The 20,064-nt window shown below is 38.3% G+C and overlaps 2 protein-coding genes across 2 annotated transcripts; both read left to right on the plus strand.

Annotated features, from left to right (window-relative positions):
- The first annotated feature begins 2,115 nt into the window (after positions 1–2,115).
- LOC139480376 (scavenger receptor class F member 1-like) lies at positions 2,116–6,402 on the plus strand. Its single transcript, XM_071263441.1, has 5 exons — positions 2,116–2,164; positions 2,914–3,819; positions 4,382–4,499; positions 4,845–4,911; positions 6,340–6,402. Exons 1-5 carry the CDS (start codon positions 2,116–2,118, stop codon positions 6,400–6,402), a joined length of 1,203 nt encoding a protein of 400 aa, XP_071119542.1.
- An 8,484-nt stretch (positions 6,403–14,886) lies between these two features.
- LOC139480165 (uncharacterized) lies at positions 14,887–18,436 on the plus strand. Its single transcript, XM_071263198.1, has 3 exons — positions 14,887–15,028; positions 16,013–16,112; positions 18,061–18,436. Exons 1-3 carry the CDS (start codon positions 14,953–14,955, stop codon positions 18,257–18,259), a joined length of 375 nt encoding a protein of 124 aa, XP_071119299.1. The 5' UTR covers positions 14,887–14,952; the 3' UTR covers positions 18,260–18,436.
- The last annotated feature ends 1,628 nt before the right edge of the window (positions 18,437–20,064 follow it).

The following is a 20,064-nucleotide window of genomic DNA, read 5'->3' on the forward strand; positions in this document are numbered from 1 at the left end:
AAGTTTAAAAAAGCTCTTAATGATAAATATAACTGTATTGGTGTCGGTTATTTTCAGGATGTTAAATAAATACAACCCTGTCTATTCGTTCACTTTTAGTGTTTAGAGAATTAGTGTAAACGTTCTCTGTACAATCTGAAACAAGAAAAAACAATAGTTATTTCACATAAAGCCGTGTCGGTTATTACCGAACAAAATTTTATTTCCGTATATATTTTACCACATCATCCATCATTACAGCTATTGGTATGCGCATCCTATTAAAACTTAACTTCTTCTTTCTTCCGGAAGACATAGAAAGTCTATAAAAAAAACGAAAAACGGGAGAAATATCCGAAGTCAGACACCGGGCATGACATTCATGCACATGATTCGAAGATTGACCATGAAAAGGCTGTGACAATAAGTTTGATCATCACTGGGATATTCTGATACAAACTTAACCTCCAGTATATGTTCTTATCTGGCATCGTCCAAGGGCATAAGATATTCTTTCGATTGTTCAATGGGAAATATATAGTCGGTTTAACACTGTTACGTCTTTTCGGCAAATTCCAAACAAAGCCGCTTCATCGCACTTCACAGGCTTCAGCGGCAATCTTTGTTGGTTAACTCATTGTTATTTCCCTTTAAATATCGGGAAACGATTGCATGAATGCAGCCAACATGTGTGGCTGACTCAAAGTCCGTGCATTTCGGAGATTTTGATTTCGCACTTTATGAAGGAAACTCGTGTTAAGATAAAAATTCAGGAAGGATGCACACGATAGGTATAAAAGTTGAGCACATCGATGGGAACGTGTCACAATTGAAAAAAGAACGCTCCAAGCATGTCTTGATTAACTGCGGAAGAAATGGAGATAGCAATTGGGTCGGGTTGCAACCCGTATAACTTATTCAAAACATTTGCACTGCCGCTAAAGGAAATAAATGAATAAAGAAATACAATTTTATTGCCAGATACCACTGTGCAGGAATTTATATTTATGCGTATTTGCAAGAATGGGGACATTATTATTTTCCAACAATCACTACATATGTTATATTGTTCAGTAAAACGGGGTCTTGATTATGTTCCTGGAGAAAATCCCGTCCTCTCCGCCCCCTGAGAATCAAATGGTTGCTCCCTTATGACCCAGTATGTGTTTGAGACAGGAGTTTGATAGTAAAAGCAGGTCATTATTGAAATCGGAATTTTGGATACCTGAGCTATTACACCCTTGGAAGGTACTGTATTATGTAAGTTCCCCCAAAAAAACAACAGTCAAGTTAAGAAATTCAGGGTACTTTGTTTTCCGATTGATTACATAGACTATAATGAAAGCAAACGATATCATCGTATATCAATGCTACTTCGGCCATAAACATGGCCAAAGGTGTTCCCGAGTGTTATTAGGAATAGCATGACACAGGTGTTCAGCAAACCGACAAGGGCAAAATGTGAGGACAACGCAAACTATCGATCTGGAACAAGTGTGAGGGACCACAGAAACTCTTTATATGCGAATATGATTCACATTGAAAGGTTCGATGTATACAGTAGTTGTTTTTCACTTTAATCAGAACACAATAGAAATTAGGTGGGTGTCGCTGTTCTGTAATGCCCGTCTCCTAGTTCATGTATTCTGTTTCAGTTTTTTCTGGCTTGAACTGAAATATATGTTGGAAAAACATTATTGTGTACTATTACAACTACAACTGCAACAAAACACTTACATTTTATGCAACCGCTTTTTTCTGTGGACGAAATCGATCTGAGGTTAATCGGGAAATAATCATTTGACCGTCTATTTGCTGACATAAAACCGAATGCGTAGTACATGTCCGTGTATTTGCTTCTTGTTTATGCTTCCCGTTCATCGATTGTTTACATGTTTGTACGTACAATCCCTAAGCCAAAACGACAACTCACAATTTTGATAATCGTAAAGATGATAACAATCATCAGTTTTGACTCAGTTACTTACGAGTGTGACATTTGACAAACTAATGAACATGTCAAACAATTTCCGATGTAATACTCTGTACAAGACCATTTCTAATTACCTACATGCTTTGTTTCTTTTGAATGTGGAACCAATACATTTTTCTTGCTTACAGCGTACAACTGTCAACATGGAATTACATCAACTGCTTGCAATAACCATATGCATGTACCTACAACGTGAGTATGTTTGAACGTATTGTATCATTGGTACACATAATTTGACAATTCAGCTCTCCTGAAAATATGTATACTAAACTCATATACTAACGATAGATGGGGAAGGGTTTTGTATGAGATATTTTAAGTTATCTTAAGGATGTGTATGAAGATTGTTTGCATCGGATAATTGAAATTATTATAAGGATGTGTATTAACACTATCTAAATTATTCTAAGACAAATACGTTTTTTTAATTATCTTAATATTGTCCAAATGGGACAAAGGCGGTACGTGTAAATGGTATCGTGCTCTACCGCGCCAAACTTTGCTGTAGAGGCATAGAAGTACTCTGTCAGTCATCGTATTCACCGTTTCGCATACGCTATGTAAATAATAGTATGTTATTGCATTAAACATTTTAAGCACAAATGGATAAAACGTTTATCTATAACAAACCATCTGTGCTATGGGATTTTATTCCCCCCTTTTCCCTATATGAAAGGTTACATCTGTGACGATTTGACTTTCAAGTCAAATATGCTATATATTGACTTAGATCATGTCGATGGAACACCCCCATTTCGAGTCGTGCTATGATTACAAAATCACAGGAGCAGACATCCTTAAAAGCACACGATGTTTCTCATCAAGTTATGACTTTGTAGAAGGACTAATCTCGTGTGTAGTACATGTACATGTATATCGGATTATGGTAGATTGGTGTATTCATGCTATTTCTAATCCAACTTTTATATTACATTTTCTAGGTATCGCTATTGTTATTTCTATCGACTATCATTGCCTGCCGGTATCTGAGTCCGGGACATGTGAGGAATGTTATATTGGATGGTATGGAGCTTACTGTGACAAGATGTGTCAACACTGTGACACGGGTGGATGTAGCAAAACAACAGGAGTTTGTCTTCAGTGTCAAGCTGGCTATTTCTCTACAAACTGTTCACTGACATGTCCACCTCAGTGTAGAGAGAGCTATGGAGAGAGTGTCTTCTGTGACCGTACAACAGGGAATTGTCTTGAAGGCTGTAAACCCACATGGTGGGGAGATAAATGTGAACACAAGTGTGGAAAACAGTGTACTGATTCACAGTGTTTCTTTTACGATGGTTCATGTGCATCTGGATGCAAGGACGGGCTTTCCGGGTCTCATTGCGACAAAACATGTTCAGTGGGATGTCTCCACGGCAACTGCAGTCAGCTGACGGCTGTGTGTCTTCATGGATGTAAAACTGGCTTCTATGGGCTCTCCTGTGACAGACGCTGTACTGATAAATGCCTTGATAGAGATTGCAGTACAGAGATTGACGGAGACACTCCTCGCTGTACCCACGGCTGTGTACCTGGCTGGAAACCTCCTCTCTGCGATATCCCTTGCCTACCTAACTGTATATCCTGCACTGAAGCTGGGGTGTGTACATCGTGCAAGACAGGGTTCACAGGAACTAGCTGTGAGAATAAGAAATGCAACTGTCTAAGGTCATGTTGTAGCGATGACAGAATTTGCGATGGATGTCTTGACTGGTGGCAGGGACAGACCTGTGAGTTGCCCTGCTCTCAAAACTGTCTCAAATGTCAACAGAAGAGTGGCAACCGCAAAACACGTCGCCAAGGGTTGACATATGATGGAAGAAGTCAATGCACATCCATGATCGATGGTAATGGAACCTCTCAATGTAGGGGATATGCTGGTATTGGTAGTGTCCATCGCTAAACATGTAACACGTACAATGGAAAAATTAATCATAGTAATTACAGGACATGTTGGTACAGCGTTGCATCAATTTCTGTTTTTGGAAAAAGTAACGTGAAAATGTTCCATTATAATAAAAACGTGATGATATCCGTAGACATTTAATCACTTTACATTAAATATATACAAAAATACTAACTAATGGGGATCTAGTAGTTTTTTTGTTATACACTTAATGAGTATTTTTACAAAGAGTAGGGTATTAGTAGGTATTTCAGTTCATTGAAGTTTGAAAGATTAAACTATATTCATAATCAAAATGTCACGCACCCAAATACATTAACTTTTTAATTGTACTGAAACCTCAGAAATACAACACCTATGATCAATATCATTATGGCCGTGAAAGACAAAAATCACGTGATTGTTAGAGGGTTGAAAATCTATCCACTTGCAGAAGACATAAGTTGATACAGACAAACAAGTGAGATTTATTTCCCTATTATATGTTACTGTTTTTCATACATCCACTGTCACCGACGTCCAAACTGAAAGGCAAGAATCACATGTTCCCATTGTGATTATTTCAACCATAGCCTGTACATGTCTTGGTGTAATAGGAGTTTTAATCGGCATCTCTATCCGGTTAGTTGTTGATTATTTTCTTTAACTGACAAACACGTATTCCAGTTGTCTTCTCTGGCATAAAGACTAAGCGTTTATAAATTAAAGATCATTATATACCTGGAAATGTGTTTTGAAACCGATGGAGTGACCAGAAATTTACCATACATATTAAAAACCTTCCGGGCTTATGAACCAATCAGATTGTATATGTCTTTGTGTCACTCTGCAATGTAAAGTATATAAGGAGTATATAATGTAAGTATAAGGATGCTGAAGGTTACTCTTATTTAATTATCATAACACTTCACAATTAATGCGACATACTGACAAAAGTTGGTTGTTCTGTCATACTCGGTGTTGCAGATTCCGAGGACGCATCCTGTCATCATGCATCAAACACGCCGAGGATGAAAACGCTCCTGATAATGAGGTAATGTTTAATCATCTGAATGATAGTTCCTTCTGGCGCTGTGTAATGAGAACGTATAGATATGGACTCACACCTAATATTTTAAAGACAAAGACACATTCTCAAATTGACGAACATGGTAACGAGCAAGTCATCAAAATATAATCTTACTTTTGTGATATACCACGATATTAATTTGTATAGCAAAGTCAACAGCAGCAAAATCTAAATGCTAAAATATTCATTAATTCGATTCTATTGGTGTTACGCATTAATAACGTTTTTTTAATTGAAAGCAAATTTTCAACGTATTCACAAGCAGGAACGTATGACATTAAATGCATCAATCGGTGAACTGAGGTTATGTCAATAGTTCGTTTATGTCATTTGCCGAACTCAATGATCGGTAAATATGTGTCTCTGCCACCGCTGTACCAATGATACTGTTACTTAAAATACACGTTTACAACAACGAAGTCATCTGGCTTTTTGGAGAAAAAACCCAACTCGATTTCCAAAATGGATGTGATTGGTGTATGCAAGCTAGTTTATTTTTCATGCGTGAGTGCGCGTGTGTCTGTCTGTATGCATGCGCGCGCGTGTGTATGCGTATGCGCGTCTGTGTACGTGCGTGCATTGATAATCGCAGTCACTGTTGGTAGAATTTCGAATGATTGTAAAATTAATTATACGTTGCTGTTTAATGCGTTCATTTCAGATAATCACAAAAGTGTCTTGAGACCAGTACCCAATGTATCTAAGTGTGTTTGTTTTGTCATTGTAGTTGTTGTGTTCATGTCATGAAATGACATGTTACCAGATAAGATACATTGCCGTTTACAAAATATGAAAATGGTGATACCAGGGAGGCCAGTGTTATGGTTCTTTATACGAAATGCAATGAATCAAGTGTTGGCATATAACTAAGATGCGGACGATTTTTTTAAGCTTGACGCAAATCAACATATAAACAATCGTGTTTAAGGAAGTGCCATAGCACTAACTCCAATTCGGCTTTGTCGTAAGCAAAATGCGATGTATCGTAAAATGAGACTTTGATAATAAACGCCGTTTTTTTATCGATCTGACTTTAGTCTGTGATTTTCGGCGACACCCCTTCATAACGGCTATAGGTTGATTTAGAATATAAATTATATCGGCCATTTGCTACTTTGCCTTATAACATCTATGGGGAACAACTCACCGGACGCTTCCCTGTTATAAATAACGTGGTCCAATTTACGAGGTCAGCAAATTGCGAGCGCATGTTCGAATCTCCAGAAATGACGTCTTGATAGAACAATGTTTTATCGTGAAATAAGCCAAGCTTCGTTTTTCTTTGTACTTTGCGATTTATGGCGTTACTATCTTATGCATAAATATAAATACAGCATCAGCAAAATCCTACAAGCAGAAATCCTTAAACAGTCCATTTTCCATATGTTGTAGGAGCCGGAATCGTCAAAAACCGACTTGCTCGCACAAGATCCCGACCCAAAAGAAGATGTATAGTTTGGTAATGTGTGTTAATTATTTCCAGCTTTGGCATTAGAAGGTCTATCCTGAGACGATTGAGAGTTCTAATATGTCAGGGTCGATCGACCAACAAACTAGTATATGCTTTTAATTTAAGCTCTTTTCATCAGCACAAACATGTGATTTTGATATATCTCAGAATTGTTCAGAACTGACAAGTGTATCGTATATCTTGTGTGATATTTCTTACACTTTAATTCCCAAATGGCAATAGTAATACTTATTGTATCCTTTGTGAAGATCTTTAGAGTTAAACATGCGACTTAATGAAAGTACTTGACATCACACGGTTATATTTACTGTAGGTATCATGCTCTAGATCTGGAAGATCATGTATTAGCTTTCTGCGTCATTTTAATGTTGCAATCTGTGTGTATCCTGTATTATGACAACGGGATCGGGTGGTCAGGATCGCTGACTTGGCTGATGCATGTCATCAATCCCAATTGCGTGGATCGATGCTCATGATATTAATCACTGGATTAACTGGTCCAGACTCGATTATTTACAGACCACCGTCATATAGCTGGAATATTGCTGAGTGCGGCGTTAAACAACAAAGCAACCAACCAACCAAATCTTGTTTCCGGATAACTCCGTATGTTCTGTAGACCCAAGTCCTTCGAGGAAGCTGAAGTTTCGATGTATACAGTAACCACAAATATTAATCTGGATACACACAGATTTCAACATTAAAATGACGCAGAAAGCTAATACATGAACGGAAACCAGAGATATATTGATATTTGAAATATGAGTACAACACTACACATGACGAATGCGTGTAGTTTGTACAACACCAATACTCACTGTAAGTAATCAGTGCATGTTAACAACACATCTACATATACTGGTTCAGCATGTACTTGCTGCAATATTTATCGACAAGAATCATCTGTCCACGGTTCTCTTGTTTTTATTATATTACACAAATACTCACTGCAAGTAATCAGTGCATGTTAACAACACATCTACATATACTGGTTCAGCGTGTACTTGTTGCTATATTTATCGACAAGAATCATCTGTCTATGGTAGTCTAGTTTTTATTATATAACACAAATACTGAAAACAATCAACTTTACATTTTACATACTGCACTGATTCCTGATATTGTATCTACAAGCAAATAATTGTCAGATATATCTCACTACGAACGACTGCGCATAACATAAATGAAATAATACACCTTTTTTTGCGTTTGATTTAACCGAAGTATAGAAATACGACTTATCCGAGTGAGGCTTTACACTCTTAGCAAACCCACAATCATGTTACCATGAGCATGTCCAACAGGCAAGTGCCAGCTCATGTCAGTAGGCGTCCATCAACATATCGATCGATCTACGTTTGTACAACCGCAGTGTTCGTGTTCCCTTCGCATAATATATCCAAGTTTTGATGATACGCTGTCGAATTGTAACATTGAAAGGGAGAAATACTCAGCATATATGATCAACTACTGTGTACATGTGTGACCACATGGGGAGCATATTACGTCTTTTTTCTATTTTACGTGAACATAATTGAAGATGGAATTACAATATACCGTATGTATGCCGTAATTTAACATAGTATTTTTAGATTTACTACATATTCAATGAGTATTATCACCTTAATGACGGGCACTACAATGTACTAACATCTATAACAGTCTCCTTGCTAGAAGTGAGTGTATGTCAGGGTATCCATATCCACTGTTTGTGAAACATGCCAATACGCAGGTATCGACCTGCTGTGCTGTTGTACCCTATATTACCACCACGGTCGTAACACCTGATTCGTTATCAGTTGGATTGTCCACCAAAACAAAAACACCACTGGTGCAAATTATCCAAGTAATTTGCTTTTTAATTTTTTTAATTTTCAGTCATGTGTTTCTTCTGTTGATGTATACAGATTTTGTTTATGTTTTTTCATGTGTTTATGTTTATTTCGAAAGTTCAGTTTTTGTTTGACATGTTTTGTCTGTGAGTGTTAGGACATTCTTTCTCTCTGTAGTTTTCATTCATTGTTCTGTTATCGGGTTTTGGTTATATCTGGTGCATTTTAGCATTGCAAATCTATACTTCGCGCGCAAACCCCCTGTCGGCCTTTGGGAAAAAAACATATTATGTAAAGTGAGTGAATTGTAAAAGAAAAATCTAAAATTACAACATGGCGAATAATGAAAGAAATATTTATAGCTCAACTGAGACAAAGTTGGGATCATTTCTTATCATCCAGAAAGGTTGATGTTTTTGCAGAATGTTTTACCCGGACAATTATCGACGTGTGTAATATTCACATTCCTAAATCAATTGTGAAAATGAGACCTAATGATAACCAGATCCACTTGCTAAATTGTTTAATATATCCTTGGACAAGTCTACTTTTCCAGTAAGTTGGAAGGAAGCTTCCGTAATGCTTAGATATGTAATATCAATGAATGTAGAAATTATAGACCTATAGCTCTCACGTGTCGTGAGGCTTAGATTTCGAAAAATGATTTTTTAAATATGTTTTTATTACTTAAGAGATAAAAATTTGCCTACAAGTCTTCAATCAGGGTTCTTGTCACGAGATTCTACCGCTAATAAGCTAACTTACATACCTACCTTTATTGCTAGAGAAATGGATAAAGGCAAAGAAATTAGAGAAGTCTTTTGCGACATTAGTAAGGCCTTTGATAAAGTTTGACATGGAGGCATTATCCATAAACTCAAATCGTACGGTATTGAAAGGGAAATTGTTAAGATGTTTTGAAAGCTACCTAAAAATAGATGTCAAGGGGTTGTTATCAATGGGTACAGTTCTGTCTTAGAGTTCCACAAGGGTCAGTCTAAGGCCGGCTACTGTTTTTAACTTTTATAAACGACATTGTAGACGATATTGATCGTAGATTGTTTGCAGATGAAAGAGCCCTCTATGTCGTGGTAAATGATCCACATACAGCAGCACATTGTCTGGGTAAAAAGAAAAACACTGGTAATTATGTATAAATATTTCATATTACCGATATTTAATTATTGTTGCCACATACGGAACTGCACAAAAGAATAGGCGTTACTACTTGAAAAACCGAATCCAGATGCACTCAGAATATTTGTTTGGCTGTTCGTGGCACTCGCCACGGCAATCTTTATAAAGAAACGAATCTTACGTTATTAGAAGAAAGAAGACATTTTCAAAAGATCAATATCTTCTAATAAGAGGTTAACAACGTCGTACCAGATTTATGGCAAATTATTTATTCCAGATACAGCGAATATTTGGATTTCACTAACTATTGTATACACTAATGTCAGTAGTTTATGAAGATTTAAATGTTTTAGAAAAAGCAATGATAAGACTGGTATATACTTTGATGAAAATAATGGATCAAGATTATGTCAGGTTATACACTCCCGTCTCAGGCTTGGCTGCAGTGATCTCAACGCCGACAAATTTGTCAGATTTACATCCGACTATGTTGTGGCTATCACACGGAAGATGTATATCTTTCTTATGTGCCCCTTAAACAGAACATTAAGGCAAAATATGTATTATGTCGTAAAAGACTACGATTTTAATTCAATTTTACAACTATAACAAATTTTACAATTTTGAAATCAGTGCATAGTTTTATTCTATCATCTAGTCGATTTAGATATTTTGTCTGAGATATTTTTGTTTTTGTTTCTTGTTTTTTAAGCAATGTTGGCTTTGCTATATGATACTACAATGTTGTTGTGAATAATAACGTAGTTGTAGTCAAGAAAGATAATCTAGTAATATAACACTTAAACAACAATATTATATATATCATGTTTCTTTAATGTCATTTATGTAATGAATGCTATTTTTATGTCACTTTCAATACATTGTTATTTGTATACATGTATGTATATGCATTCAGATAAACAGAATATGCTCGTTTGCCATCTCTCCACTTTATAGAAATAAATATGTTTACATCATATGTCTACTACCTACGAGGGCCGGGTGGGAAGGTCTTTGGTGGACTGCGTTGATCATAAAGGAGTTGGTTGCTAATTATTCAAATTAACATTATCCCTTTCGCCAACGATGCTGGAGTGGCGGCATCCCACTGATGTACAAGGCTTCCTCCTTGTGGTATACAACGTCCCCAACAACAGAAAAGACGCCATCGTCATTTGCATAATGCTTGCTAGACAGGTTTTTTCTTCGAACTGGATGAGAGGTTGAAATCTGACGATGCCAAATATGGAGGACGATCAATGTGTTTAACACCACAGACATGCATTGCAGCCACGGTGACAAAATTCTTGTACGCAGGTGCATTGTCCTGGGGAAACAACACACCTTATGAGTTTTTTGTTTCCAACGACGTTCAGCCTTGACATATTCATGCAGTTCCTTAAAGGGACATTCACACTTTACAACTATTTGTATACAATTTGTTACATGGGGACCCTCAAGTCGGACCAAAGTATGCAGCTTGTTGGACGTGAGTTGTACGAAATAAGACATGCTCTATTTTCATGCAACAGGTTGTACGCACGCAGCGTTTAAAACAACTCATGTGATATTTACAGGTAAATTAGTAAACAAAAATGGCGACAGCAACTCACGTCGATAACTTCTGCTTTGCGGTATCCACACTCAAATAGGACTCATGAAACGTAGGTACGTAGATTAACCTTGTAACATGAGTTTGGACATTTGCATCAGTGCACGTCTCTTGGTTAAAAGTTTTGTTTAACGGCAGACTATGTGATAGTACACTGCGGATGAGATAGGGTCAATTACTTAATATCTAAAACTCGAAACACTTCATGCACACAAATACACTTGACAGTTGTGGATACTGCGCGTAAGTATATATTATGTTATATCAATAACAGTTATTTTGCTAAAGCATAAGAAAAACAAACAACTTTTCGAAACGTAAAAACGATTTTGTTTTGCGTTTGTCGGTATTGAGTGAGTGAGTATGGTTTTACGCCGCTTTTAGCAATATTCCAGCAATATCACGGCGGGGGACACCACAAATGGGCTTCACACATTGTACCCTTGTCGGGAATCGAACCCGGGTGTTCGGCGTGATGAGCGAACGCTTTAACCACCAGGCTACCCGGCCGCCCCTGTCGGTATTGAGACGCCTATGACATCTCATATATTTCACATTCAGCTTCGACATTTCCATCCCCCTGAATTCCTCATACCAATGCATTGAACATTTTTTAATTTCCTCAGTCACGGGTCCAAATAAAATCAACCGAAATAATCAACCCTGTGCTCCTAAACTTACCAGTATTTACTCGCTTGTAAACATCCAGATTTAGACATTAGCATTTTCTACTATTTCAAGACATACAGTCGTCGATATGTTGCATACATTAGCTCAGATTATTGCGAATATGCATGGGGCGATAATCGTTGCAAGAATTGAGGAATTGATTATAAGATACTTTGACAATGATTTGGAAAATCAACAGAAATTGTTCCACGTGACGCCATGGCTGACGCAAACTCACGATGATATATTGTCATGAACCATGGACACTGGGTAATTGCTTACAGTTAAGCATAGTGGAGTTATGTCCCCTTTTCTGTGCACATGTGTCGACCTCTCCACCATCATGGCGGAAAATTGAATTTCGCCACATACAAGAAGTAAGTTTTCGTATGGAATGTATCATGTTTTATCATATAATGAGTAGGTTTCTAGGCAGGATAAAGCCAACGGATAAAAACGATATCCGTTGGGGTCATATGCGGATAGAGATGCAAATATCAAAGGTCAAGTAGGGACTACTTTCACTGTTTATAAACAAACATGGCGTCGCCCTCGTCATTTGGCGATCGAGTCAGAATTAACCATCGGGAATCTGGATAAACTACAGGGATAATTGCTATCATTATCAAAAGAACAGTCTAATATACTGAAAATCATTGTCTAACTGTGACGTAGCTAAGGCATTTTATAAGCTTTGGCAACTTTGGAGATATAAATTTCGAAACAATTTTCGAGGGCACGATGCCTAGCCAAGCGGAATCAGCAGCCATATCTGTGCTTGTAGACCTCTGCGGCTTGAAACCTTCTCCACAAATTAAAATAGTTGGATTTGGAACCAAATATGTTTGAATTGTTACCTTGTTTCGTTTTGTCGCTGTGTGTACATCTGACTACACTTCTTAACGTTATGACAGACCGACGGTCAACAACGTCTGACCGTGGCCGTGACGTCTCATAGACTAGGGTTAGAGTAGCTTCCCTTTGACAAAGGGCAGTTACTCTAGCGGACAGACCGATGGATTGCCGCGAAAGGCAAATAAAAACAATTGTTGTTTTGCGTATATGTTCCTTCGCAACTGTATAAGAAACAGATTTCAGTTGGAACTATATTGGCTACTGTCACTGTCCGACTGACCCATCACTTACCCTATGACGTATTATATATTAATGCGCGCATTCCAGGATTCCGCGCATTCCTCGCAATGTTTCGGTAATGTTTGTGAGAGAGGGAAAGCAATTTTGAAGCACAGAATTAAAGAGTGACATTATATGATAAAGAGGTTTTCACGCTTGTGTGTTTGGGGATGGTAAATATACTGTATTAGGAATAAACACTATGTATTTAGCTCGCCAAGGCTCGCTAAATACAATGTTTATTCCTAATGCAGGATATTTACCATCCCCAAACACACTCGCGTGATAACCTCTATATACATGCTTTTACCTCGTTCACATATATGATAGTATTTTGTTCGCTCACATCTGATATTAAGCTGTCTGCTAAAACTTTTAATCGCATGTTACGTTATCGGTGTACGATGAAAAATGGCTTCATTTTAGAGGTTTATGTTCGCTACCAAAGCTATAATTTGGTCATCATTTTGCACTACGTCTGCTTTTCAAATAAGTCTGAAATTTTACACCACTTGATTGAACATTCAATACTGTATAGCTCCATAAATAGCAAAGTCAGATGTTTGCCCAGTTGCCGCGCAACCACAATTCTCGCAAAACGATATTTTTTTTCATTATTCAGAACTTATAAAACTGTGCGTCTGAAAATTTAACTCGCTACCAGAATTCCAACGGTAATGTAGTGAATCACTATTTTCAAAGCATTTAGTCAGAGATCTTGTGAGATCCGAGTTGGATACAACTCGCCACCGTGTGAATGCCGAATTGTATCAACTTCAGTTCGTACAATTAATTTCGCCAAGTAGTTGTAGCGTGTGAATATTAAAATTATTATAATATTGGGAATTAATATCTGACCTTTCAGGAGGTTACCCGTGATCCGGGGTAGACTAGGTGTTCATGATCAGCAACCAATGCTTGCCGTAAAAGGCAACTAACAGGATCGGGTAGTCAGGCTTGGTTGAAGCATGTCATGATCCCAATTGCGTGGATCGATGCTCATGATATCAATTACTGGATTGTCTGGTCCAGACTCGATTATTTACAGACCGCCGTCATATAGCTGGAATATGTAAAACAACAAACAAACAAACCAAACAAACCTTTCATGAGGTAGTCTACTTACAAATTTTAACAGTGTCAAAGGAAGGAATATTAAAATTGTAAACAAAATGCGTTTGTCACAGTAGGAACGCCAATTCCATGGAGATCGAGGGAATGTACATATAGTCGGGATTAAGTGAGGAAATGAGGGCATAATATTTCCATTGTGATGTGTGTCTGATATGTCAAGAGAGCGTTGGATGCTGGTGTGATGCAGAGTTCCTTACAGGCGATGATATATTAGCTCTTTACTATACTCAACTTAAGGAAGAGAATTTATGGATTTCCCCTTCTTTATTATGAGGAACACAACGCTTCGGAGTATATGCTTACTCCTTCATCAGGTGAATGAATGCCATGAGGCGGAGAGCATATATAGGTACAGGTAAGAACACAAAGTAATAAGATAACAGAAGGTGGAAACTTAACAAGGGAAGACAACAGATAATTGGGTCTCTGATATCTGCTTAGTAATAGACAATGGAAAGCAACAATTTACAGTTAATTACAAAATACTCAACTTCACTTGAAATGTTGGGGTTTCTTCAAGTCATGTATTGTATTAGGGGTCACGGGTGGCCCCGTCCTCTAACGCGCCGCGATTCCCTGTGCAGAGTTGGGTCCCTTGAAACCTATGATTGTGGGTTCGAATCCCGGTTCTCCCCGATTATGTTTCTAGGTTTGTCAGCCCCATACCCGTACTCGTAGGTTTCACCGAAGTGGTAAACGCCTAAGACCTGCATCACTTGGGGCTTTCCTCTCACATTAAGCTGACACGCGCAGATATGACTGGAAGACTGCTAAAAGCGGAGTTAAACACAACTCACTCACTCACTCACTCACTCCTTCACGTCATGTATTGTATTCATAGATATCGATATCTATTGAGTTTGCATGCGTGCATGTAGCCACCTATTCAAACTATCCATCATTACATTCATTGATGTGAAGAATACAAGCGGACGTCAGAGGAAACAGCTGTTAACGGAAGCCAGGATAAACGACCTCCCTGAAGTACACCTTTCCACAAGCTTGCATCTACCACGATGAAGTGGCTTTCCTTGTTGGTTTGTGTGTCAACATTAACTGTTCTTGTTTATGGAAACACGTCAACAGAGGAAGGTAAGCATTCTACGAACTACAGCTGCGATCTAAGAAAAGCTATTAGATACATTAGTTTTTTATAACTGCCTTTGTCAGTGTCTGATCACAAAAAGTGAAGGTGTTTGTAGCCTTAATATATCTGACACCCCACACCTCAATTGTTATGTTGTCGAATATCTAATGTTCCATTTGATACAGTCCTGCGTTAATTCTGATATTAACAATATGCATCATGTGATAGTGCTATCTCTAGATCTACACACGGGGGGTTTTGTTCTTTACTTTAAGAATATATTGCATTCGTTTCACATTATTTTATTTGAGTTTTTTTAAACTGTCTAAAGGTCGCTGTTGAATAAACAACGCTATTAAAACGAAAATTACGTCGTTGATGAATATGTTGTTTGGGAAGTTTGTCTTGGAATCAGGTTTCTTGATCCGTTACGTATTTGCTTAATATACGCAGAACTACATCACGTGTATTGATTCATCCTAATCAATTGGCTCTGTGCACTTCAGTACTTCATTTCTTAGCCCAGAACGACTATGTTCGATGCATTCAAACAACAGCTGGATTGAATGACTTATTGATGTCTCGCGAAACCAAACAACAATAACGATTCTTATTGGTTCATTTGGTTTAAAATTTCTGTATTCTTTCACATTTATTCTGAAATTATTTTGATATCCAAAAGGCATTTGACCTTGACGAATGATAACTTATATTAACTATATTGGCTCATGGGTTGTGGACATACGTATTGGGACGACCAAGCCCTTATCGGTTAAGCAATGCAACCTTTCATCTCCACGCATTCATATGTCGTAAGTTTAGGTTGGTTGACATAGAAAAGCTATGAGATGTAATTGTGCATTGAAGCAATAACATAATTCAACGTGTTATTCCTTGTTATGCACCCCCACCCCCACGTGAATATATAATAGGCGGCAATGATACCACCCTAATACATTTTGATATAATATTCATTTTATTTACATCAGGTTGTCCCGAAGGAAAACAAGAAGGTGATAAATGGACAGTCCATGACGAAAGGGAATGTCAGTCATGCAGGTGTGAAGAGGCAATAACGGTCTGCAAAGAGTAAGATAATACATTTACACTAATGGTCGTCACTAATGTCCCATTGATCCCTGTTATTGCGCTCCTGGTGTGATCGGATCGTGACACGGTCCCGATTCGACTCCACGGGAACAAAAGATCTTATTGCGATAGGTTCCCTATACATATATTTATTTTCAATGAGTGAGTGAGTTTACAATCAACGTCGAATGAACAGTATTTCGGCCACATTGGTGTCTGTTCAGTGAGTTGTGACTGCCCATTACTGGGAATTCTCGTAGTCAGTTTCGTAGACAATGAATGATTTGACATAAATATCAACGGAAATACGAAAATCAGTGGAGTGACTGTATCGCTTTCTTTCGTATCCGCGGAAGGATGTGGTGTATGCGCAGAAGGGAGTACTCAGTTGAAGGATGTGCTGTATGCGCGGTAAGGCTTGCTCAGCGGAAAGATGTGTTGTGAGTGAGTGAGTGTGTTGGTTTTAACGCAGCTTTTAACAATTTTCCAGTTATATCACGGCGTGTCAGCTTAATGTGGGAGGAAAGCCCGAAGTGATGCCGGTCTCAGACGTTTATCACTTCGGTGAAACCCACGAGCACGGGTATGGTGCTGACAAACCTAGAAACATAATCGGGTCGAACCGGTATTCGACCCCACAATCATAGGTTTCTTGCGTGACCCAGGGGACGCAACTCTGCGCAGCGAATCGCGGCGCCTTGGAGGACGGGGCCTCACGTGCCCCCCTGTGTTGTAAGTGAGGAAGGGCGTGCTCAGCAGAAGGATAAGCTGTATCCTCGGAAGGGAGTGCTTAGTAAAAGGATGTGATATATGCGTTGAAATGAGTGATGAGGATGTGCTGGTTGCGCGGAAGAGAGTGCTGAGCGGAAGAATGTGACAAGACTCTTCAAATCATAATGTCCGTATTTCTAAATCTTAAAATAACATGTGTACACTTCATATGACGTTACAAGTATCCCTGGTACATGACGCGCGTGATTAGGGTTGTTGCAAGGCCGTATTTCGATTGACAATCTGAATCAGACAAATCAGCGACCGAAAGCAGGATCGACGATCTACGGGGCAAGATGACATACAATCAATTTTACATAATTCATTTTGACGAAGCGTGGTCCAGTTTTCTAAGGCGCCGCAATTCGCTGTGCAGATTTATGTCTTTTTGGCACATGTTAAACCTATTGTCGTGGGTTCGAATCTAGGTTCGCCCCGATTATGTTTCGAGATTTGTCAGCACCATCCCTGTGCTCGTGGGTTTCACAAATTAGGTTAACGTCGGAGAACTGCATTACTTCTGGCTTCCCTCCCATATAAAGCTGAATACTGGAATGTAACTGGAATATTGTAAGTTCAAAGCGAAGTTAGAAACAACTCACTCACTCATTCACATCTACAAATTTAAATCAGATCAATGCAGAGGATGGCCTCTTCATTCCACGGTTATAAATCCAAACGAGCCAAACTGCAATAATCCTCGAATATAATAGTGAGTGAGTGAGTGTGTTGGGTTTAACGCAGCTTTTAACAGTTTACCAGTTATATCGCGGCGTGTCAGCTTAATGTGAGAGGAAAGCCCCAAGTGATGCAGGTCTCAGACGTTTACCACTTCGGTGAAACCCACGAGCACGGGTATGGTGCTGACAAACCTAGAAACATAATCGGGTCGAACCGGGATTTGAACCCACAATCATAGGTTTCTAGCGTGCCCAAGGGACGCAACTCTGCAAAGCGAATTGCGTCGCCTTAGACGACTGGGCCACCCGTGCCCCCTCGAATATAATTGTCATTCATTGTATCTGATTACTCAAACGGGACCTGGGCCAAAAAGATGTCCGTTTCTTTTAAGTTTCTGTTTTACGGAATTACCAACAAAATGAAATCCAACACATTTATCATATTTGCCCTTTCAAACACATTAACCTTGCCTGTCTGTACCTGTATTTCTCTACAGTTGTTTGGAAATACAAGACCCATTCATGGTGGTTCCCGGATGCTACCCCAAGGAGACGCAAGTCAAAGATGGTGACTACCCAACGTGTTGTAAAAAGGACAGAAACGTATGTCCTCCAGACAAGGACTTCGACATGTCTGAACTGGAGGCCTTTCAGAGCCAACAGATGGTAGACATTACCCGCAAGAAGAAGAAGTAGATTGTGATTTACTCCTGATTGTTCAGTGTACTTCGTGATTGAAACCTTTCAGGAAACATAACTTGACTTGAATTCACGTATTAATTGTTAAGTGTTGAAATATTAAAATGCATTAACAATGACATTTACGGTTGTGTCTCCTTGATCCTGATGCGGCAGTATCATTTATATCATTGATTGTGAATATTAATTATACAAATAAAGGTCACCATGTACCTTCTGTAAAAAAAGTCAACATTTGAAGCTTTTCTCGGTTTGTCCTTTTTTAATCAATCATCTGACATTTAATTGTACAAGATATATTCTCCCTGTCAGTTTACTGTAATATATATCCCAGCATCCCGTTCGTCGACTTAGAGAGTAGATGAGGTGGGCAGACTCGCTCGTTTGATCACTAGACTGTCTGGTCGACTTTAGTATTTACAGACCGCCGTCATAGAGCTGGATTATTGCTGAACATGACATTAAACAACAAACACAAATTTTTTTTATCCCTACACGGCAAATAGTACAAACAATTTGACATACATAATTATGATGATTACAAATGAGAAGCTGTTTAGAAACTAGGATCTAAGCATTGTGTTGAGGATCTTAATATGTAATATAATCTTAATTTGTAACATAATGTTTGTCATTGATGGATGTACGTCGTATGAGTCTTTACAAAGTATCCACAATTTTCTTGAGTCACAAGCACAAAACCTCAGCATCAAAAGACGACTGTGATGTATGGAAACTGGCAAAGAAGCTTTCATTTGCTCTTTTTCAGCGATACACATAACATCTTCATCTATAGTCTATATATTGCATGGTCATTTATTCACAGACTTAGACGGGCTTATAGCAGTACAATGTGGTAGCTAACCTGGGCTTACTCCTGGATTACATATTTTTGTAGTCGATGTCTGTATGTTCTTATCTTCTCGAAAAAGCTGTAATAGCGAAGACACACTATTAGCTAATGAGGACAAACTGCACAAAAGTCGTTTTGAAGTAGTTTATATAGAATGAGGTACGATAATGGTATTTTTTGGACCACTGGAAATTTCAAATTGTAATGGTATGGTAAATATTTAAATATAGGTGTGGAAATGATCACGTTGACACTTTTCATAGTTGACACCTGGTCTTTTTCTTCTTACACTTACAAGTTCTGGACCGGTGTTTCGAATTTCGAGAATTGTGAGGAAGTCCATCTCCCAAAACGAGTTTTTGCCACAGATTTCAACTGAGTTGCCTTCAGACAATTAAACTTTACATTATCTATGCAAATTGTGAGTCGCGGGTGATACCGCCTGGGCAGGAGATGGTTCACACTTCGCCATCACCTGGTTTCGCCACTGGTTTTCAGTATTCAGTTCATACAATTTCACCCCTGTTATGCTGTATTTTACATGTACGCCGAATGGAATTGGTTGAAGTGGATTTTTTTCACGTTGATGTTTATATTTATCTGTGTCTCAGCCTTTTCGGCACATGTTCGCCTCACCGTTAGTTTTTGTTGTTATAAGTAAGAAATGCGAGCTTTGTTCTCACTCAGACAGACACATCGTGCATTTTAACACCAGCTTCTCCTTTTTGTCCATTTTCTAAATTATGCAGATGCCGTGAGCAAATATTGGCCCTTATCCTACCTTGTACTTTATCAGTTGTGTCTTTATGTTCAGGAGAAAAAGGATAAATGTTCCATCAAACGATGTACTGCTTTACAGACCATCATCTAGAGTCATAAAACAGTCAATGCTTCGCTACTAAGGATTACAGGAACCATAAAAAAATACATAAAATAACACTTAAGCCGT

Source organism: Haliotis cracherodii, unplaced genomic scaffold (genome assembly GCF_022045235.1).
Source record: "Haliotis cracherodii isolate W230 unplaced genomic scaffold, xgHalCrac1.p SCAF_4, whole genome shotgun sequence".
Lineage (NCBI taxonomy): Eukaryota > Metazoa > Mollusca > Gastropoda > Lepetellida > Haliotidae > Haliotis > Haliotis cracherodii.

Coding starts and splice junctions, on each gene's coding strand:
- LOC139480376 (XM_071263441.1), top strand. CDS start 2,116: ATGGAATTACATCAACTGCTTGCAATAACCATATGCATGTACCTACAA. Junction 2,165..2,913: donor CATATGCATGTACCTACAAC/GTGAGTATGTTT, acceptor TACATTTTCTAG/GTATCGCTATTGTTATTTCT. Junction 4,500..4,844: donor TTAATCGGCATCTCTATCCG/GTTAGTTGTTGA, acceptor TCGGTGTTGCAG/ATTCCGAGGACGCATCCTGT.
- LOC139480165 (XM_071263198.1), top strand. CDS start 14,953: ATGAAGTGGCTTTCCTTGTTGGTTTGTGTGTCAACATTAACTGTTCTT. Junction 15,029..16,012: donor AAACACGTCAACAGAGGAAG/GTAAGCATTCTA, acceptor TATTTACATCAG/GTTGTCCCGAAGGAAAACAA. Junction 16,113..18,060: donor GCAATAACGGTCTGCAAAGA/GTAAGATAATAC, acceptor ATTTCTCTACAG/TTGTTTGGAAATACAAGACC.